At 35.1% G+C, this 24,287-nt stretch overlaps 1 protein-coding gene across 1 annotated transcript in view; it reads left to right on the top strand.

Moving 5' to 3' along the window:
- Positions 1-24,287, top strand: part of PIBF1 (progesterone immunomodulatory binding factor 1) — a 163,086-nt gene that overhangs the window by 9,801 nt on the left and 128,998 nt on the right. Inside the window, exons 4-6 of the mRNA XM_081130745.1 lie at positions 2,485-2,683; positions 5,004-5,123; positions 19,690-19,823. Of these exons, the coding sequence (XP_080986871.1) occupies positions 2,485-2,683; positions 5,004-5,123; positions 19,690-19,823 (453 nt within the window). The remainder of the gene's footprint in view (positions 1-2,484; positions 2,684-5,003; positions 5,124-19,689; positions 19,824-24,287) is intronic.

Below are 24,287 nucleotides of genomic sequence, written 5' to 3'. Positions count from 1 at the left end.
CTCTCTTCCCCTCTCCTTTCCTCTCTCTGAAATCAATAAGGATAAATATTTTTTTAAAAAGTTTAAAATAGCTAAGATCTGGAAACAGCCCAGGTGCCCATCAGTAGGTGAGTAAATAAAAAAGCTGTGGGACATTTACACCATGGAATACTATGCAGCTATAAAAAAGAAGGATCTCTTACCCTTTGAGACAGCATGGATGGAACCGGACAGTATTATGCTAAGCAAAATAAGCCAGTCAGAGAAAGACAAGTCACAAGATCTCATTCATATGTGGATATAATGAGCAAAATAAACTGATGAACAAAATAGATCCAGAGACATAGAAGCATGGAGAATATAGTCAGTAATATTGTAATAAGCATGTGTGGTGTCAGGTGGCTACTAGATTTATAAGGGTGCTTACTTCATAAGTTATACAAGTGTCTAATCACTATATTGTACACCTGAAACTAATATAATGCTGTATGTCAACCATAATTGAAAAAATTTTTTAAGTGTTTTTAAAGAAAAAATACAGTATGGAAAATAATAACCAGAAGCCAGATGTTATGTGCAAGTTATAACTTTGTATTTAAAATTGAAAGAGTTGCCCAGCCGGGTATGGCTCAGCGGTTGAGCGTCGACCTGGGATCCAGGCCATCGGGGTTCGATTCCCCGTCAGGGCACATGTCCGGGTTGTGGGCTTCATCAATGACTCTCTTATCATTGATGTTTCTGTCTCTCTCTCTCTCTCTCCCTCTCCTTTCCTCTCTCTGAAATCAATAAAGGTATATTTAAATAAATAAATAAATACAAATAAAATGGAAAGAGTTACAAAATGTACTTTTAAATTTTTCCAAAATATGAACTTAATAAAATAATCTGATTTTGGTATGTCAAAGAAGGATCTCTTACCCTGTCAAAGAAAGAAAAGCATTGGAGGCAGTGAGCATAGACAGCTTTTGAGAAGTTTTGTTCCATGGAGGAACAAACAAAGAGGGCATTGAAATGGTGTCAGAAGTTGTGGGTTTTGTTTGTTCATTTGTTTTAAGGTAGAAATAACAGCATGTTTGATACTGACGTGAGTGCTATAGTAGGGATGGTCCCTTCCTGCTTAAAATCTTTGGTTAGTCAACTAACAATAGCAGTGTCTACTATAGGTATTCTTTAAAAAGGGTGATTATGTGCAGATTTCTGTTTTCATTACCTCATTGTTTAAATTGGTTGGGGAATTTCTGGCCCACAGGCCATATACTGCCAAAGAAATCATTTGGTCTGATCCTGCCAAGGCAACTGCAAGTGGGACTCAAAATTCAATAAATCTAGGAGCTTTTTTCATAGCTAATTTTTAAGTTGATAATTTTATATGGCCCGTGAATGATATTATAAATATCTGAATGGCCCTTGGCAGAAAAAAGGTTCCCCACCCCTGATTTAAATTAATACCTTACAGTGGTTCCATGTTGCCATCTTAAGGAGGTATACCTTTTAGTACCTGGACAAAGAGAAATGAAAATTACTTTAATGAGTAGGATTCAAAACAGATGTATAAGACTTAAACCTTAAGCAGAAGAAATGTATAATTTTATAATTTGAATTTTTGATATTATTTTTAAATTTTTAAAAATATTTATTTTATTTTTTTAGAGAGAGAGAGAGAGAAGAAAGGAGAGGGAGAGAAACGTCGATGTGAGAGTAAAACATTGATTGGCTGCCTCCTGCACACCCCCTACCAGGGACCGAACCTGCAACCTGGGCATGTGCCCTGATGGGTATTGAACTAGCAACCTTTTAGCGCACGGGATGATGTCCAACCAACTGAGCAACACTGGCCAGGGCTAAATTTTTTTTTTTTTTTTAATCTTCACCATAGGATATGTTTTTCATTGATTCTAGAGATAGAGGAGAGAGAGAGAGAAACAGCAATCAGTTGCCTCCCGTAAACGCCCTCACCAGGGATTGAACCTGCAGCCTGGATATGTGCCCTGACTAGGAATCGAACCCACGACCCTTTGGTATACAGGATGATGCTCTAACCAACTGAGCCACACTGGCCAGGGCTGAAGTTATTCTTTAAGAATAATAATACTCTATTTAATCATTTATGTGGTTGCACATTTATTTGTTTTTTCCTTATTGCATTTATTGGGGTGACACTGGTTAACTAAATTATACAGGTTTCAGGCACACGATTCTACACCATATCATCTGTACCCTGTATTGTGTGTTCACCACCCCAAGTCAAGTCTCCGTCCATCACCATTTCTCCCCCACTTTCTTCCACCTCCCTCCACTCCACCTCTCCCCAGGGCTGCACAATTAGTAATTAGTATAGAATTATCATTTCATGTTTAACTGATTAAGTAAGTAAGAATTTAACTAGAGCCAAATATACTATTTGAGTTACTTATTTTCTCATTTTATGTTCCTATAAAAAGGTGACTTTGAGAAAATTAAATCTTGAGAAGTTTTTTAAGCTTGCCATGAATTCTCTTCTAACAGAAAATATCAAGAACTAATGAAACAAGAAATGGAAACTATTTTATTGAGACAGAAACAGCTAGAAGAGACAAATCTTCAGCTAAGAGAGAAAGCTGGAGATATCCGTCGAAACCTGCGTGACTTTGAGTTGACAGAAGAGCAATATATTAAACTAAAAGGTTTCCCTGAAGATCAGCTCTCTATTCCTGAATATGTATCTGTAAGTACCTTATATCATTTTTTTAAAAACTGCATATATTTTCAGACTAAAATTTGCCATTTATGTTGTAGCCATAACTTCTTAAGTACCCAATTATTTTATGGCCCTGATCTGAAGATGGTGAATGGTGTTCAGATCACTAAATTTTAAAGGGTCTTGACCACTGATCTCCAAAGGCAAGCAATAAATAGAGCTCTGAAGTTAATGGCTGCATAGGGTATAGAAATGAATTATTTTATCATAAACTGGTGGTTTGTAATATTCTCAACATGAAAAATTATAGACATAAGCGCTGATAAATGATTGCAGGGGGTTAGGGATAGTAGAGGAGAGGGGAGTTGGTGTGTTTACAAAGGGGTCAAATGAGGGAGGTCTTTGTGAATCTAGTTCAGGATCTTGACTGTAGTGTTGGTTACATAAATCTACATACAGGATTGATCTATGGCAATAGTCTCAAATGTTTTGGTGTCAGCATCCCTTTACATTCTAAAAACCAGAGGACCCCAAAGACTTTTGTTTATATGGGGTATATCAATTAATATTTACCATATTAGAAATTAAAACACATTTTTTTAAAACAAGACTACATAAGCACATGTTCCGTTAGCCTTAAGGATGTTGATATCTTCACACATCAATTAGCCACTGGCAGATGCCATTAAACAGGCGTAAGAGAATGAGAGCAAAACAGGCATAAAATTTTAGTATTACTAGGAAAATAGTGACAGGCCTCAGAGTGGTGGGGTAGGGGCAGTGGTCCCCATACTACCCATTGAGAACTGCTGGTTTATGATATGTAGAGGTCGTTTTACCTTAAGAGGCTTGAATTTTTTCATTTATAGAAGGATTAATTATGATAGTAACACCTTTCTATTGAGGTAATTGTGAAGATTAACTGTGACTATGTATGTAAAATGTTTATCTTAGTCCTTAGAACATTGTAAACAATAAAATATTACCTATTATTTTGCTCGAGTTGTGATTGCTACTCTTGGTTCTCATTTGGATAAGACTTCCAGATTAATGATTTCCTACAAAATGTATTACTTTTTTGTCCAGTTTTTTATTTAAACAGCTTAAATATAATGTTTCTGCCTAACATGTACTGTCCAAAACAGATATCCTAAGTGCTGTCCAGGAGGCTTTATTCATAATAGATATCAAGTATTCCATTAGTCAGTTATACATATTTTTGCTCTCTGCTTTGTAAGTGTTCCTTGTCATATCTTTTGTTTTCACAGGCAGTACTGTACTATCCTAGTTAGTTAGCTAGTTATCTTTGGTGTTGAGGACTAATCTTAGGACTTAACTCTTAACAAATATGGGACTTTTGTATATTAAGGTGTTTCCGATAGTCCCTAATTGCCCTTTCCTAATTTACTCATGTCTTCTTTGTTTTATAGGAACTTGTCCGATGGAACACTTCACTAGGTTAGGGCAGGCAAATTCCCCTAAGAGAATTATGAGTGGGAAGAGAGGTCTGAACTGAATGGAAGTAGTGATATGAAAGGTACCTCCCAATTCATCCTGATTATCTCTTACACTGCTATGGTAGCAGTAAGTAGAGCTTCAGCAAGAGCCTAGGATGTGGGCTTATTGTATATTTAGGCATTAGAGATAGAGCAGTGTGTAAAGACAAAATATTACTGCCCTCATGGAGCTTATATGTTAGTGGAACAATACAGACAAGAAATTAAAAGTAAAATATGTAGAATGTTTGTCATATGTGCTATAGAGAAAAGAGCAAGAGTGAAGATTAGGGACTGCCACCAGGTGGGCAGACTATTTTAAATCAGGCTGGTTGAATCAGGGAGAGCTTTACTGATGGGGTGACCGGGTGACCTTTGATCAGAGACCTAAAGGGAGTGAAAACATGAGCCATGCATGCATTTATATATGGAGAAAACTTTTCTATTAGGAAACAGCAAGAGCAAAAGTCTTGAATACTTGATGTGTTCAGGAAATAGCAAGCATCTAGTGTAGAGTAGGAGTAACAGAAGAGGAGTAAGTAGTAAATGGAGTATTAATAGAGAGGAGAGACTGTCGGGATAGAAGTTACAGGTAATCTGGGCCTTGAGGGAACGGAAGTGAACATTAAGAGTTAAAGTATTAGTGGTCAGGTCAATCAACGACTGCCTTGCTTTAGTTTTGTATAAATAAAACTTTTTTGTACAAGCACTTAATCCGAAACTCCTTAACACTTTTCTCTTATGACCTTAATATTTTATTTTTATTACCAATGATTGAGAGTACTGTAAATTAGCAAATTTTAATTGTAATTTGGGTTTAAAGCCTGCTTATTAATTTAATTTTTTTAAAGATTCGGTTCTATGAACTAATGGATCCATTAAAGAAGGAAATCTGTGAACTACAAGTGAAAAAGAATTACCTATCAGAAGAATTAACTGAAAACAAAGGCCAACTGAAACAACTGACAGAGGTTTGTATGATTTTGATCACTGGTGACAAGAGGCACCAAGTTTTTCTATAAGGAATTGCTCAAGATCTGTGATAGGAATATCAAAGTCAGTGATAGAAAAATAGGACTAGGGGATGCTGACTGTTGTGATTCTTCTTAAATGGTGGGAAGGAGGTTAAACTAGAAATAGTCATCTTAAAGATTGACACGATAAGTCTATGATATTGACCTGTAATCATGGTTGAACATTTTATTGTAAACTCATTTTATTCTCAGTTCTTCATTACAGATCAGCCTTGTTTGTGATAGATGAAAGGAGCTACTATCCATTTATCATCACTTTCCCTCTACATCAAATACAGTTAGCTCTCCAAATACTTGCTCAGAGCATGTGCACTGATACTGGCATTGGCCCCAGTGGTATGCATGGTGTTGTGCTCAGTGCTGGCAGCAGTGAACACAAAAGAGACAGGGTCTGCCCTTCTAGAGTTCAAATTCTAGTAGATTAGAGTTAGAACCTTGGATGATATCTTGGCACTCTCATTTTCTGTGTGACCTTGAGCAAGTTATTTAATGTTTCCTACTCTGTCAAATGGAAAAAATAATACTGTTTGTTCAGTCATTTCATTGAATTGCCAGGGTTTCTGTTTCAAAGGAGAAACATGATTTTTAGCAAAGTGGCATATAAATATTTATTTTGTATTTTACTTCAAAGACAGCTTTTACCTTCTATTATTCAGAAGTAAACAGTTATAATTTAATTTATATTTTTATGCTCTAAATTGCTGCACTATTAGTGCTGGACAGAATCACCTTATGTCATAAATATATAACCAATATTACAGGCAAAATAAAGACTCAGCTTCCTCCTCTCCTGGGAGTGATGAAATCCTCAGGAGCAATGCCAGAGAGGCAGATGGCCTGTGTGAACACTAATACAAGGTTCTTTATATTTTTGGGTATTTTCCATCTGCTAATCTGCCACAGTGTGCAGTAAACTATTTTGTGCATTTAGAAGATAGCTTTTAATTTTTAAAAAATTTGCATGTATAGTCAAAATAATAAAGTACAAAATTAGAAGGCCTCAGTTTGGCCTACTAACTAATTTTACAGCCTTAGTCAAATCATTAATCTCTATTGTTTCTGTAAAATTCCTGGGATGGTGGTGGTGTTTGCAGAACAGGATTTATTGGAGACAAGACAGTAAGACAACTTTTCACACTTGTTTCTGCAACACTTTGTGGTACCTCAGAATCACTCAAGGACTTATTTTTAGGAAGGCTGGAGGAGTTTTCTATCCTTATTTATATGAAATCACCTCTTTTTTAATCACTTTAACATTTTGGGATTTTAAGAGTGGTTTCTCTTGAACGAAGGATCCTTGGGCCAAAAAAAAAGATAAGGCTACAACTCTAGAATTATCATTAGCATGTGATATATTTTTTTACTCTGTGATAAAGCAAGTCTCTCTACTCTCAAGAGTCATTAATAGCATTTTATCCAGATTTTAATTTGTTTCAATTTTGCTAACACTTTTAGTATTTTATTGATAGGAAAGAAAACAAAATTAACACATTATGTTTCTGAGTGTTTTTAATACAGAGAAACAACCAACAGGATATATATACTGTCAAACCTCGGTTGTCCATCTTCCATCTAGAACAATTTGTTACTTGATCAAGTTGTTCATTAAAATGTCTAAGGTGTGGAACAAAAACTTCAGTTCTCCTGACCTGACATCCCTTTCCTGCTGATATATCAGCATGACAAAAAGTGTCTCTCAGGCCACAAAGGAAGGAGAGAATGCACCAATATGAGTCAGTTTACAGCTAAACCTTACCACCTTATTAACATCTCAGGAAGTTGTACTGTGAATATTTTGGGGTATTTTTGCTTTTGTTGCTGGAGAAATGGACAATTAGCACAAGTTTAAAACATAAAGAATCCATCAAGAGTGCTAATGTTGCTAAGAATGTGAAAGAAACTGATCATGGGCAATTGAAGAGGTAGAAAAACTGTTGCTGATTTGAATAAACAAAGAGCAGTCAGCCAGTGACAGCATTTTGGAGGCAGTGATACATGAACAAGGAAAGATACAGAATGCTGACCTCCTGAAAGACACCCCTGGAACAAGTGCTGAGAGTGATACATTTAAGACTAGTAGAGGGGTTTTCGAGAAATTTAAGAAAAGAAGTCTTTGTATATAGATTAAACAGTACATTAGACATGTACTGTATATAAAAAAGGTTAAAACAGAATCATTTGGGGGGTGTGGAACAAATTAATTCAATTTACGTATTTCTAAGGGGGGGGGGGGGGAAATGATTTGGTTTTCGAACAAATCGCTTCTTGAACAGCCTTCCAGAATGAATTAAGTTGGATAACTGAGGTTCCACTATATAGATATCTACATGTAGATATCTAAGATTTTAAGGAATTGGTTCACATGATTATGGAGGCTTGGCAAGTCCAGAATCTAATGGGATAGGCCTGCAGGCTAGCCATTCAGGGATGATCTGCTTTACTCGGAGTCTACTGATTTAAATGTTAATCTCATCTAAAAAATACCTCCGAGAAACATCTAAAATAATGTTTGACCAAATATTTGGGTACTGTGGCCTAACCAGGTAACACATGAAATTAACCATCACAGACTCTTTTTTTATGCAGGTTTGTTACTTAAAGTTTTATCACCTGTCAGCTAAAAATATAATCCTGTGTCTTAAACCTTTTCCTAAATTTAATAATAATATAAACAATTTGAAACACAGAGAAAAATAATTAAGCACTCTCTTATGTACTTAATAAAAGGTCTTAGAAATTCGGAGAATATGATTTAGACACAATAGAATTACTTTTATATTAAAGCCACCCTTAAAGTTTGGTTCCTGTGCTTGTCTAAGGCCAGTACAGGTCAACTTGCCCAACACTGAGAAAAAATAAACTAATTACTTTAAAATTAAAGTCATACCAGTTAAGACTTTTTTATAAGGATATAGTGAACGATAAATATTAATACTTAACATTAAAAGAATTTTTGCTTAATTATATGTTGTGGGGGTTGATTTTTTAAATGGTTTGTTAAGTTTACTGCTGATATTTGGAGAATTCAAAGATACCAGTTCAAGTTTCATTGCTACAACTTGACAATGGCGTGATGATCTTAGATTTTAAAAAACAGCTTAGCCTTCTCTACTTTCCCCTTCCCCAAATCTTAAAACTTCTCCACTGAAAGATTGAGATTATAATGTATAACACCTTCCTCACATGGTCATTATTATAAGAATGAGAATCATTCATTCAATGGTTATTGTAATCTATGTGGCAAACATTGTTCTAGGTGCTTGGGATGCCTTAATGAACAAAACAATGATCTCTGGCTTCATGGAGTTTATATTTTAAAAGGAGTGCAGGGAAACTGTAAACACTATAAATAAGCAAATCACATAATACGATAAAAGGTGATAACTGCAAAGGAATAAAGAAAAAAGAGATCAGAATAAGTAGTGCTGTGTGGTGCAGGAAAGAAAGCATATTCAGAATTGTATGTGGTACCTTGTAGGCCTTGTTGAGGAGGTTAGAAGTTTGTAAAGATTTGGAGGTGAGGGAAACAACAAAGTTCTCAAGTTCAAAACTTCCAGGACAAGGGAACGGCCAATGCAAAGGCAAGAGGGTGCCTTGTTATTTGTGGAGCACTGAAGAAGCCAATGTGACTGGAATGGCTGAAAGGGAGAATAGTTGGAGACAGATAAGATCAAAGAGGTAATGGGTCTGTTGGGGTCATTGTAAGGACTTTGACCCTAAGTGAAAGGAAGCATTACAAGATTTTGGAAAGATGTAACATTATCTGACATAATGTAAAAGGATCATTTTGGCTGGTACATAGTAGAGTTGCAAAGTATATTAACCCTTTGTGGTCATTTGTCTACTCTCAGCCACCAAAGCTTTTTTACTGTTCCGGTCGTATGTCTGCTCTCAGCCACCACAGCAAGGAACTGCACAAATCTTAACTCTATTCATTCATGTATCAGTTCATAATTTCTCTTGTTTATCCTTCATAATCTTGCATGTTATGTATCACTGCTCTTTCAATGGAAATTAATTCCTACCAGTACGACACCCATGTCCAAATTTAATACGACCGCAAAGGGTTAAAAAACCTAATGTCCCAGATAATGGTGTTTGAGTAGTAAACTATAGAGCTATAAGGGCTGAAGCAGAGACACTTGTTATGAGGCTGTTGTAGTCATCTACATGAGAAGTGATACTGCTTCAGATCAGGGTGTTAGAGTGGACGTGGTATGAACTGGTTAGATCCTGGATATATTTTAAAGTAGAGCCAATAGGATTTCTTGATGAATTGAATGGAGGGTGTGAAAGAAAGATAGGAATCAAATTAACTCCAAGGTTTTTGGACTGAGTAACTGGAATTATGGATTTTCATTCAGCAGAGATGGGTAGGCTATGGATGAGACAGGTTTAGGGTCAAAAGAGAGTTCAGGTTTTAGACATGTTGAATTGTACTCAAACTGTATACTCTATCTCTTGGACAGCAGCTCAATTTTCAGTTAAGTTTTGCTTGGCTTATTAGGACTGCTGGGGTTGTCCTATACTTATGTTTGTTCAGAGATCAGGCAGAGATTTGGCAGAGATTGCCCATAGAATTCAGTTCTCTTTCTTTGGCTATCTCTAATTCTTTCCTCATTTAGAGCAGCTGGGTGTCCTGATTCTTCAAACTAGAAAGAGGAAGGATTTTCTTTTGTATCTTTATCCTTCCAATTTGGCAGAGTAGGCCTGCCCTCAGGCTAAAAGCCATTAAAAAAAAAAAAAAAAAGACTGGAAAACTCACCCAGTGCTGTTTCCTTTTTCTTCACGCAGATGGGCTGCAACCCAGAATTTGCCTGATTTTGGTCACTTTCCTGTGCCTTCAGGTAGTTTTCTATTTTGTCCAAAATTTAGAGTTGTATCTATAGTAAGATCGGTCAGATGAGAACTTATATGGCCATTATTAGAAGTAGAACCACCTTATAGTTTTAAGCACAAGTAAAGAAAGAAAATCTAGTCTATGCATGCAGCATATTTGACTTTGAAATTCCTTTATTTTCTCTAAAAAGAACTTTAGCTTCATTGGAGAACTGTTTTCTCAGCATATTTACCTTGGCACTGACATTGATGATAGAATATTAGGCATTATTAAGAAGAATATTGGAAGCAAATTAAAACACTACTAGACCTTGAGCAAAGTGTACAGTTTTGAACATTGTAACTTTGATTGTTTGCACTTACTACCTATTATTGAATTCCTGGTAGAGCCATAGAGTTAAGAGGTTAGAAACTAAAAGCTGGTATTTGAGAAGCTGAGTTTACTGCCTAAGGACATGTAAAGATGAGGGTATGTCAAATGAATAGCAACAGCTGGAAAAAAGCAATCGAAGTTCATAAAAATTGCAATACAGATAAAGTGAGGATTGACTTGCAAGAGGATAAACTCAGGACAAGCATAAGGAGGTACTACTTAGAACAAGCAGTAAATTAATAGAAACTTAAAAGAGCACACAACCGCCAACAAATGTAGATGCCTGAAAAATGACCTGATAGTGACAACTGTCAGCCGAAAAAAGTTTAGGCTGTCATACAAAGTAAGAAGCATTTATTTGAGTAAAAGGATTGCAATTCCAGAGACACAAATTCAGGTACCAACTGCACTGGGCTCTGGGGAGAACAGAGACAGGATTTATAAAGGCAAAACCGCAAAAGGTAATTATTTCATATAAATGAGGATTGCTGGTTAGGTTAACAGAGATTGGTTAATCCTGATATGCAAACGAAGGGAGGTGAAAACTGCCAGGAAGGAACTAGAGTGCTGTGTGTCCATGTAGCAGTTGTTCCAGGATGTTTTGAGCTGAGTTTAGCAATTTAATAGCAGTTCTGGGAACTGAGGCACAAAATGTATATAGGCTGCATGGGCACCACTTCCTTACTAGTCTCCTGAATTTTAAGTGACTATCATAGCATTGTTTATTCTGTTTTACTTTCTCCATTATCACAATTCAATCTTGGTTTACTAAGAGAAACTATGATCTCATTAGCCGGATCTCTGAATTGTGAGACTGGGCATTAGGAAAACAAACTTTCTACTTTTTCTGTATTGTGTTTTTCCAAAATGACCTTAATTTTTTCTTTTACCACATGGTGGCAGCATGTATCCATCTATTTCTTCAACTGTTTTTAGCTACTCAGATCTTGTCATTTTTTTACCTAGAGGCCAAAGTATTTCATTAGGTTACCTTATTTTTCATTTAGAGCCCTAATTTCATATCAGTCACCTTAAACCAATCAAATACTGTTTTTTCCTAATATAATTCAGTACATCTATAACTGGGAGAAAGAATTATAAAAACTGAAAACTCTGTCATAACATGTAGTCTTCAGATCAAAGGTATCTGTTATTACATTGATTTATTCTGCTTTTGTTCATATAATCTGCTAACTCATGGCAAATAGGAGGTGAAACTGTTTTATAAACTTAATAGAATGTGATTTTTGACCTTTGAAAAATAAGTCAGACTTGCTGAAATGCCAATTTTAGTGGATTTCTGGGATCCTCTTTCATAATTTTTTCTCACGTCTTTAGTTATTTGGAAATAATAGCTAGATACTAACACTGGAAAATAGGGTTCATCTTTTACTTCAAGTTTAGAGTTTGTTTATAAGTGTCAATAATAGTCTATAGCATATTTTGAGCTGCGTAAAGTACGTGAGCTTGTGTATGGTTCTTAAGGTTTTCATAAGTGCTCTACTTTTATTTCCTAATCATGAAGTCTCTTTACAGTAAGTCAGAATTTTGAACCAGTACTTTTAGCTAAACTATGTGCAGCTGTTTTGTATTATAGATTTGTTTCATCATGCTTCTTTCATTTCAAAAAAAAAAAGTTAATTCTATGCAGGAAGGGCATTAATGAGTCTTCACTTAATAAAGCTATTAAGTTTCATGAGGAAATGGTGAAATATTTTTCTCTCATGAGAACTTTGGTAACTAGGAAGCAAAAAGAGTATTTTGTTCAAGATAACTTCCTTGTTTAGAAACATAGTTACATTTATTGAGAAAAATTCTGCAAGATTACCTGAAGTCTCATCTTAAATAGTCACATGTGAGTAATCCAGTTAATTATATGTGTATGAAAATGACGTATTTCATTAATGATACATAACTTGTTATTCAGGTTTTTATATTTCAGAAAATATTAACTATTTTACGAAGTTTCTTTTTTATCCTGCCCAACTTGTAAGCTTTCTGAGAAGGGGATTCTCACGTTCCTAGAATAGTTAAACCATTTCTTCTCATTTACTAACCTGCTAACCAGTGTAAACTAATTCTGATTTGAACCATTGACCTTAAGGTAAATGTCACTTTATCCCATTTCCAATTGCTTTATCTCCCCACAGTCAGGAGATCACTTCATTTATCAAAGATTTATTTTGACACATAGGTTACCACTCTCTTCTCAGTTTACATGGTGTGAGAGACAAAAGATTTAAAGAGAGAATAAAGAAATGTATTATATATAAAGTAAGTGCCTTTTGGTTTACACAGCTGCTGACTTTAAATCAGCCTATTTAATTGCATCTTTGAGTAATTTTTTACATTTTGTAAAAAAACATTTAGATTTGGTGTTATTTTTGTCAAGTGATTTTTAAATATGTATTTAAGGAATAATTGTAATTGTTTTAAAGGGAGTCCAAAATTAGCTATGATTTTTGCACGTGCCATATTTGAACCCATACAATTTACAACCAAAGTTCTTTTAACACTCTGGATTTGAGCAGTAAGTAATAATATTAACTTATGATCAATTGTTTTATATTTTCCACAGAAGAGATTCCTCAGTAAATAGGAACCTGAAATTAAGAAAAGAACAAACTATGTATGAACTCAAAAAAACCTAGATTCTGGTTCTGTCTCTGCTAGCTCTAGAATTCTAGACAATATATTTAACCCCTCTAGACCTTAATGTTCTCATCTTGGAAATAAGAAGATAGTAGTAGATTATCTCCAGGGTATCTTTTAACTCTGAAATTCAATAAATCTAAAATGCTTAGCTACTGATGTTTGGGAAATAAGAGGCTTGGGAAGAAAAGATACCTCATTATAAATATAAAAGGTCTCATAATTGATACCTTAAACAAATTCCTATATAATATAAAATTTTCAGTATTTTGTGTTAGCAAACAAACAACAGAGAAATATATCAAGTAAAAAAAGTCAGAATCTATTCACTACCCCCTTCCTGCTCCCTTTCCCCTTTGATATATAATTCTCACATGTCCCCCTCTCCATGCCAAATACAAGACAAGCCTCCCTGCAGAACTTATCCCCAGGTAACATTTTCCTGGTTGAAGCCTCTCCTTTTGCTGTTTTCAAGTGTTTCTGTTACATACAGAAGAAATCCTTTAAAAAAATATATATATATATCTTTATTGATTTAAAGAGAGGAAGGAAGAGGGAAGAGAGAGAGAAACATCAATGATGAGAGAGTCATTGATCGAAGCCATATAACCCAGGCATATGCTCTGACCGGGAATCGAACCTCAGTCTCCTAGATCCTGGGTTGATGCTAAGCCGCTGAGCCATGCCTGGCCGGGCAGAAGAAATCTTAATTGAATTTTCACAAAGTGAATACGCCCTGTTCACCACCACCCATATCAAGAAATGGAAATTCCTTTCATCTTGTCTTTTTCAAAATCTTTGAAAATTTTCTGCATATATATATTGCATTATGTCAGGTGAAGTTTCTTATTTACAGATTTATGATAATACTCAATTTCAGTTGAGAAAGTGATATTTTATTAAATACTTATTAATTTTTAAAGCCACTTTTTCTACGTCTTGAGCTAGTTATTTTAAATGCACATAGCCTGTTGATATTTTAACATTAGTTCATTCTGCAAACATTTCCAGTGCAACTACCATGTAAGTGTTACTGGGTATACAGAGAGAGAAGACAGGTCTTCAAGGAACTCCAGGTCTCAAATGAGTATAGGAAAGGTGAGGGTTATATACAAGACCAGAGAACATGCAAGTACAATAACAGATTTACTTTTTTTAGGCTAGTGATAGCCTTCTGTTATTTCTTCATGTGAATAATTTAGGAGATGGAAAAGATGACATTAACCCTGGCAGTCAAAATCCGTTCCATTCTAGATATGTAGAAAATTGGGGAACAATTGAAATCTTCTCTTGGACTTAGATTGTCCTTATTTTTCCTGCGTGTTTTTATTATTATTACTATAAAAGAAAATTGAGATTTGGTGTTAACCCATTTACTAATTTATAGAAATTTTCTATTAGAAAGGGCTTGTGACTGGAAGTTTTGTGTGTCCCTTTATGTTTGAAAAGGTGGTCTACTTCTTTTGTTTTAGTCTACTTAAGTGTCATTTTTTGCTTCTTTTCCACAGACATTAATTGCAAATCTTCTATATAATAAATAGGCAGAGTACTAGGTAGTAAGATTGTAGAAAACTTTCTTAAGACTTACCTTATGATTTGAGAGGCAAGTAATGGCTTCTCACAGCACATGTGGTACATTTTCTGACAGAAGTAAAAACCAGGTACTGTACTGTGTAAAAATAATAAGGACATCTGACCTCAGATTTGGGGCTTGGAGACTTCCCACAGAAATTGATGTTGAGCTTAAGACAGGGAAGAATACATAGGGATAATATAAAAATAGCCTTTTCTACTCCTTTTAACCTTAACCTCAAAGTTCTCCACAGTCATTGGATTTGGTTCATTTTGAGGGAAGATGCTACTTTTTTTATTTTCCAGTATTATACTTTAATCTTTTATAGTTGCTAATAGTAAGTGAAGTAGATTTTTTTTTTTAAATATAAAAGTAATAATTTTATTTAAGGAGAAATTTTTTTCAGCTGATAAGTTCTAAAAGAAAGTGTTGTTAGAATATATACCTTCCTATACCAAACATCTGCTTATGCTTGGTCATATGGTGTTCATATTTAAAGAAAATGTGTGTGGGGGGCTTCAGATATCCTGAGGAGTTGCTCTCTGGACTAGGAGTTTATGCCCCCTATATTTCAGGCCCAGATGCTGATGTCCTCTAGGATCTTTAGAATTTTAGATCTTGTCACTTACACACTTATAAAACCCTCTATTTCTTTGGGCATTCATGTCCTCTAGATACCCCACCTTAAAACCTTTCTCATTTGCAGACCCCTGGGACAGTCTTCTTTATTTAAAGTGGAACCCTTGCTCTAGATTTAAGTCTTTCTTTTCACCTTAGCCCCCACATTGGTTACTTCTGAGATTCATCCACAACCTTGGCCTTGCGTTTTATTGATCGTCTCATCTTTAATGATTGACTTTTCTCTACTTCACCACTTACTCTCATGGCTCACAGTCTGTTCCTTGTCACCCAGACTGATTTACTTTTGAAGTTACCTCTTTAGGTTGATCACTGAACATATTACTTCCTAAATATCCATGTTTCTCAGTATCTGCTTCCAACTTAAATTTAACAGAATTTCCAATCCATGTGATTTATTTATCAGTCTCTTCCTAAATTTATTTATGTCCCTGTTCATCATATTATCAGTCTTAAACCTTTTTCTTGCCAGTGTTCTATAATTCCTCCCCAACTTTCTTCTTATCACACTCTGCCTGACAGAACCTCATGCTTCATTTTTCTGACTGAGCAGTACTAGAGAGAATCACTTAGGTAGTGACAAGCACCATGAGTTTATTGTTACCAACCTCAAATGGGCCCACAAAATTGTGCTGAAATTCTTTTTTCTAGATCTCTTATTTTCACAGGTAATTTTATACATTCACCACTTTCTCACTCTCAGAAGATGATATGGTAGTATTCCATTTCACAGAGAAAATAGAAATCCTCAGATGAAACTCCCACAATTTCCTACCACAAACCTACAAAGATTTTTATATCTGCACTCATTCTGTTTTGGTTGTTATTACTATTTATAGTGGTAAGAGTTTTGCTTTCAAGGAATGGAAAAATCATATGCCTTTAGAAATCAAGTGGGCAATGTAAGTGTGAAGCAGTGGGGTAAAGAGTAGTTCTATGGCTTATAACAAATTGGTAAGCGCTATCTACAGGCTTCGGATTTGTTTTTAATACAGAGTACCTCATTTTATTGTACTTCACTTTGTGCTTTGCAGATACTGTTTTTCAGAAATTGAATTTTGTGGCAGCCTTGTATCAAGCAAGTTGGCACCATTTTTCAATAGCATTTGCTCACTTAGTGTCTCTGTGTCACATTTTGGTAAATCTCACAATATTTAAAACTTTTTCATTATTATGATATTTTTTATGGTGATGTGTGATCAGTGATTTTTGATGTTACTATTGTGATTGTTTTAGAGTCCCACAAACCATGTCCATATAATATAGCGAACTTAATTGATAAACATGTATGTTCTGACTGCTTCACCAACCAGCCATTTCCCCATCTCTCTTTCTTTCTCTCCTTGGGCCTCTCTCCTGTTGCCTAAAACACAACAATATTGAAACTAGGCCAATTAATGATTCTATAATGGCCTCTAAATGTTCAAGTGAAAGGAACAGTCTCACATATCTTACTTTAAATAAAAAGCTCGAAATGATTAAATTCAGGAAAGCATGTCATAAGCCAAGAAAGCTAGGTCAAAAGCTAGACCTCTTGCATCAAACAGTTAGCCAAGTTGTAAATGCAAAGAAAAAGTTCTTAAAGGAAATTAAAAGTACCACTCAGTGAATACATGAATGATGAGAAGGCAGAAACAGCCTTATCACAGATAAGTGTAAAGTTTTAGTGAAATGGACAGAAGATCAAACCAACCACAACATTCCCTTAAGCCAAAGCCTAATCCAGAGCAAAGCCCTAACTCTCTTTAATTCTGTGAAGGCTGAGAGAGTTGAGGAAGCTGCAGAAGAAAAAGTTTGAAGCTAGCAGAGGTTGGTTCATGAGGTTTAAGGAAAGAAGCTGTCTCTATATCTTTAAAGTGCAAGGTTAACAGCAAGTACTGATGTAGAAGCTGTAGTAAGTTATCCAGAAGCTCTAGTTAAGATAATTAATGAAGTTGGCTACACTAAAAAACAGATTTTCAATGTAGGAGGAACAGCCTTATATTGGAAGAAGATGCCATCTAAGACTTTCATAGTTGTAGAAGAGAAGTCAGTGCCTGACTTCAAAGCTACAAAGCATAGACTGACTCTCTTGTTAGGCACTAATGCAATTGGTAACTTTAAGTTGAAGCTAATTCATATTTACCATTCCAGAAATTCTGTGGCCTTTAAGAATTATGCTGAATCTACTGTGCCTATGCTCTATAAATGGAAAAACAAAGCCTAGATAACAGCATATCTGTTTACAACAGGTTTTCTAGTGTTATAAACCCATCATTGACACCTATTGCTTAGAAAAAAGATTCCTTGGAAAATATTACTGCTCATTGGTAATGCACGTGAGCTCAGGTGGAGATGGGCAACTAGATTAATGTTGTTTTCATGTTTGTAAGCACAACATTCATTCTGCAGCCCATGGATCAAGGAGGAATTTCAATTTTCAAGTCTCATTTTATTTAAGATATACATTTCTTAAGGCTTTAGGTGCCATAGATAGCGATTCCTGTGATAGGTCTGACCTAAGTAAATTGAAAACCTGGAAAGGATTCACCATTCTAGATGCCATTTAAGAACATTCGTGATTCATGGGAAGAGATCAGAGTATCAGACAATAACAGAATTTTGGAAGAAGCTTCTTCCAACTTTTATGGATGACTTTGTGGAGGAAGACTTCAGTGGAGGAAGTAATTGCAGATGTGGTGGAAATAGCAGGAGAAGTAGACTTAGAAGTAAAGCCTAAAGATGTGACTGAATTGCTGCTATCTCATGATAAAACTTGAATGGATGAGGTGTTTCTTCTTACGGAATGAACAAAGAAATGGTTTCCTGAAATGATGATGATGATGATGATGGAGTATCCTCAGCTGTGATTCTTTAATAAATACCATAATAAATTTCTGTTCTCATGGAGAATATCAGTTTAGAAGAACATAGTACTACACTAAAGCAAAACACATCAAATACAGTTTTTCCATAATTACATTTTCAAATAACCCTTCGATAGAAATTTGGAGGATGACATTTTATATTCTTTGGGAGGAGCAGTTATGATATTTTAAAGTTGTGTGTAAATAGTTTTAAAAAGACACTGTTGCGCAGCTAGTGTGGCTGAGTTGATTGTCAGCCCATGAACCAAGAGGTCACCAGTACAATTCCCAGTCAGGGCACATGCCCGGGTTGAGGGCTTGATCCCCAGCAGGGGGCATGCAGAAGGCAGCCGATCGATGTTTCTCTCTCTCCTTCTCCCTTCTTCTCTCTGAAAAATCAATAAAAACATTTTTTTTAAAAAAAAAAAAGACACTGTCTTACTCATCTTTGTATCTACAGTGTCTCTCCCAGGACCAGCCACATAGAAATAATTCAGTCAGTTTTTATGGAATGAGTGTGACTACACTTCGCTGGTCAGCCATTTAAGAAGGAATGACTTGGGACAGGATGTGTTTAACATGACAGGTTCTGGGGTAGAGATCTTGTAAGTTCAAAGAAGGAAATAAATAAGAACTCAATCCCTATGTTATGCTTCTTCCATTTCTATATTCATTTATTTCTTAATTAATTTGTTCGAAAGTATTGATTTTGTTTTTACTGTATACCAAGTACTGTGTATAATGATGGAGATCCAGTGGGGAATAAGACTTAAGTTTCTGCCCTTAAGATGTTTACACTCTGGCAAGATACATAGAGTACTAATTTGATGGTACAGTGAGATTAGTGTTCTTCTGAAGGAGGCAAATATTCATATACTATGCAGCTATTCAGGCAGTGCGAACACGTTAGTGGAAAGTTGGTGCTTTTGGAGAACTTCAGGTCTTCATTATAGCTGAAGGGTGAAGTGTGAACATGAGAAATGAGGCTCATAATAAATAGGACCAGATTATGGTTTTAAGTTTTTTCACTTGCACCTTTCTCCCATAGCTCTACAATTCCTTTCTACTGGTCTGGTGAGTGGAGGAAAGATCAGTGTAGAAATATGTTCCAAGTGCCACAAATTCCTTTTTTACTGAAACTGCCTGTTAATCTCTTCAGTAACTACATTTCATTGTAGATATTTGATATTCATGTGGCTCTTCATCTCTAAATTGAGAACTCCTTAAGAACAGGGGCTATGTTTTATTCATTTCCATGTCTTAAGCATCTAATAGTAACTTGGTAAATGTTGAAGAATGTCATTTAACATTCGTAGTTGTATATATTATTTTAGTAACCAGGACATAAGTGTGCTATTTTTTTCTATGAAAAACAGAGCTGAAGTTTTAAACAAATGGACTTACAAACTACTCTGTAAGTTTAAGTTTACCTGTCTTTGAGTAGAGAAAAATTACTAAATAGAAAAATTAAGGATTTTTTATTATTATTATTACAAGGACATTCACAGCTTAAGAGAAGAACTCAGTACAGAATTTGGTCAACTGTGTTTAGTCTGAAATTTTCTATTATTGTTTTGATAGACTTATGAGGAAGATCGAAGAAACTACTCTGAGCTTCAAAATAGATGTCAACGTTTGGCCTTAGAATTAGCAGACACAAAACAGTTAATTCAGCAAGGTGACTACCGTCAAGAGAACTATGATAAAGTCAAGAGGTAAGTAGTTAAGATGGGTACAGAAGTTTTTCTCATTTTTAGCATGCGTCAAAGTCACCTGAATTTTTACCATTAACATCGTGAATTCTACTTTGTGCAGTCATGTACTGCTTAACAATGGGGATATGTTCTGGAGAATTGCATCATTAGGCAATTTTGTCACTGTGTGAAGATCTTAGAGTGTACTTACACAAACCTAGATGGTGTTGCCTACTACTGTAATTACATGTGCTCTACTTTCATACAACTGGCCATGCAGTAGGTTTTTTACATCAGCACACCACAAACATGTATTGCATTGCTCTGCAATGTGCGGCTATGATGTCGTTAGGTAAAAGGAATTTCTCAGCTCCATTATTAACTTATGGGACCACCATCATATATGCAGTCTGTCTTTGACCAAAAGTCATTATGTGCATATGATTATACCTTATTCTTTTTCTTTCTCCTTGGTTTTGACTTTTTCAGAATGTCATGTAGTTGGAGTCATACAGTATAGAGCCTTTTCAGATTGGCTTCGTTTGGTAATATACATTTAAGTTTCCTCCATATCTTTTCATGGTTTAATAGCTCCTTTCTTTTTACCAATGAATAATCCATTTTCTAGACATTCCACAGTTTATCCACTCACCTACTAAAGGATATCTTGGTTGCTTCCAAGTTTTGGCAGTTATGAATAAGGCTGCTGTAAACATCCATGAGCCAGATTTTGTATGGACACAGTTTTCAACTCCTTTGGGAAAAACCAAGGAGCACAATCATATGGTAAGAGTATGTTTAGTTTTGTAAGAAATTGCCAAACTGTCTGTCCCAAAGTGGCTATACCATTTTGCGTTTCCATCGGTAATGGATGGGAATTCCTGTTGCCCCACATCTTTGCCAGTATTTGGTATTATCAGTGTTCTGGATTTTGGCCATTCTAATAGGTTTTTAGGGGTTACTCATTGTCATTTTAATTTCTATTTCTCTGATAACATGAGCATCTTTTCATGTGCTTATTTGCCATCTGTATATCTTCTCTGGTGAGGTGTCTGTTAAGGTCATTGGCTCATTTTTTTAAATTGGGTTGTTTGTTTTCTTACTGTTGAGTTTTAAGAGTTCTTTGTATGTTTTGAGTAACAGTTTTTATCAGATATATGTTCAGCAAATATTTTCTTTCAGTCTATGGCTTATTCTCCTGACATGTACCTTATTCTTCGTTGCATAAAAAGCATGTAGTTTTGGCAGTTTGTTGGGTTTAAATTGTATTTTTATATTAGTTGTTTTTATTTTGTTTAGAAGTTGCTGCTGTCTTTAAAGTGTAATGTCTTAGAAGATAGGGATCCAGTAAAATCCCATGTTTGAATTCTTACTTGATTATTTTTATTTTATGAAATCAATTTAAATACTTTATAATTTTATCTGAAGGTTTTTCAGCTGCTCTTTTTTGACAAAAGGCACTCATACTTTCAGAAAAGAATATTTTCTGAGAATATGTTTCCCAGTGTATTGCTGCTAAGTAGCTATAGCAAATAATTTTTCTTTTACTGGAATATACTTTTCTCTTGTTTGTACATTAATGAACCACTACTTAGCTGTATATCCCTTAGGTAAATCTCTTATCATTCTAAGTCAAAGTTTTGTCATCTCTGAGATGATTCTAATACAAATGTCTGTACTATTTAAACTAAGAAGATCAAATAAAGGAATATTTATGAAAGTATTTATGTATTTATATACAGAGAGAGATTATCCTAATTGTTCACCACTGCATCTACATGTAGGTAAAATAATTCTTGAAATACAGTAGTCACTCGATATTTTTTAAATGAACAAATGCTTTATAAACTATATAGTACCATAAGTAAATCTGCAAGGATTTGGGGATATAACATTGGTACTCCTACTCCTACCATGACTAACATTTGGTATGTATTATTATGTAGGTATTGTTATGTCAAAATACAGTAATTATTGGAGCTTGAAATCCATGAGAGCTATACTCAGTGGGCTCTTGAATAAAGCTGGATTTCAAAAGAATCATTTCAAAATGAAATAGAGTGTAATGGTAAAAATGATACTTTGAGTTGGTGTTTTGCTATCCTCTCTGTTACTATAAATCTATGGCAATGTTAGATAAAATATGGAAAGAGAAAACTAAAAAGCTTAATCATCAGAATAATCTAGTGGACATGAATGAAGGATAAGTGAACCAAGTTGAATCGTGTTAATTATTGAAGCTGGGTAATGAGAGCGGGGGATTCATTATAAACATCTTCATGTGCTAGACATGGAACAGAAAAACAATCAAGCAAGAGGGGTTCAAACTGTGAACCCTTTGGTTCATTCAATAGAAAGAATGAATTTAAAAGTTCTTGGGTGAAAATCACTTTTTTGTTCTTCATAAATTCTCACAAATGTGCAAAAAGAAACAGATATATGGATGTTAATTGCATCATTACTAGAAAAAAATCAAATGCTTTCCAGTAGTGGAATGGAAAATGAATTGTGATTTATTTCTATAATGTAATTCTGTCTAGCAGTTGAAATCATTAGGTAAGATCTTAATGTATCTATATAGGTAAGTCAAATACAAAATATTAAAATTTGAAAAGCAAAATGCATGTGTTTATCTTTTTTTTTTTTTTAAAGCAGTTTCTTACCTTCTGGCATAACATAATGTTCTCAGGTTTATTTTGTAATTTCATTGCTTAGCCCTTTCTCTAAGGAGTCCTGGTTCCTTTTAGTGGAGATTACTATTCAGAAATTAAGATCTGGGTACTGGTCATTGCTACATTAGTCATTGTTCCTAGGCCCTTTCAATAGGCAGAGGTGATGGAGAGGGAATAGGAAGAATGGCTTAACACACTATGGAAAGATCATACTGATACCTCTAATTCCAGTTCAATACCACAACAGCTAGTTTGAAGGGACTCTCACTGGCCAAATATGGTACAACTTAAGTATCAAAATGAATGTTAACAGTATTCATTGAATTGAATAAGAATCCCTGAGTACATGTTAATAATAGAGAAAGAGGGTTTTTACAGTTGAATGCCAAGCAATAAACATATATATGCATATTAGAATTACCATTTTCTAGCTTCATAATAGTATTTGACTCACTCAGATTCAGCAATGGAAGATAAAACCATTGGGTAAAAAGTATGTTAGGGAACAGAATATACGATATCAAAGTATGTTGCCACAGACTACTTATTAATTGCAAAGGGCAAAAAGGTACCTTTATAGTTGAGAACTTTGGCAGATACCATCTTGGAAAAATGATCAAAGTTACTGTCACCAATCAATGGATAAAATAACATCATGTGCCTCTCTATGTGATCTACTGAAAACACTATCACTTTCATAGTATTCCTGCCTGAAGTGCTCAATGTGAATCTAATCAATGTTGTAAAAGACAAAGACAGGCTAAGGAACTGTTCAAGGTACAGGAGACTAAAGACACATGACATCTAAATGTAATGCATGATAATACATTAGATCCCAGACCAGGGAGAAATTGCCATAGAGGATATTTTGGAGATAATTGACAAAACTTGAAACTGGATTGTATATTTAGATATTATATTAGGACTAAGTCTCCTGAATTTGATGGTACTTGATTACATGAGAGAATACAGTTAATCCTAGGAAATTCAGAGTGAATTATTTAGGGATAAAGGGCCCTAATGTCTGCATATAACTCTTAAATAGTTGCAGTACGGATGCCCATGCATGTGTTTGTATGTAGATGTGTATACATGTATATATGTGTGTACTCATATTTATTCACATACATAAACAACAGAGAGAATAAATATGTAAAATAGTAAATAATACAAAGTAAATATGACAAAATGTTACTGCTTGTTGAGTAAAAGTATATAAAAAAATAGGGAGGAAGGTGGGAGGATTGGATAAAGGAAGGTGAAGGGATTAGCCAAAGAACATATATGCATAGCCCGTGGACACACACAGCAGTGTGGTGCTGGCCAGAGGAGCAGGGTGGGAGCTGGGTAGTGGTGATCAAAGGGGAGAAATGGGGGACATCTGTAAGAGTGTCAACAATAAAAATAAATTATCTATAAAGCAATTAAAGCTGTGTCTTGTTTAAAAAGTTTTTTTTTTGTCCTCACCCAAGGATGTTTTTTCTACTGCTTTTCAGAGAGAGTAGAAGGGAAAGAGAGAGAGAGAAACATCAATTGGTTGCCTCTTGTTCACACCCCTGCTGGGGCTGGGGATTGAGCCTGCAGCCAAGGTACATGCCCTCGGCTGGAATTGAACCCTGGACCCTTCAGTCCACAGGCCGGCACTCTTAACCACTGAGCCAAACCCGCTAGGGCAGCTGTGTTTTGTTTTTACTGTCAGGGAATTAAGGAAAAGAAACACTAAATTCATCATTGTATATAGGGAATGATATAGGAACAGTGAGGAAAATATAGTTTAAGTTTACTCATAGTATTCTATCTTTGTTAAATAAAA

This window comes from Miniopterus schreibersii (assembly GCF_964146895.1).
Source record: "Miniopterus schreibersii genome assembly, chromosome: 2".
Lineage (NCBI taxonomy): Eukaryota > Metazoa > Chordata > Mammalia > Chiroptera > Miniopteridae > Miniopterus > Miniopterus schreibersii.
Note: the sequence above shows the minus strand (reverse complement) of the source record. Positions and strands in the feature narration are given on the sequence as shown.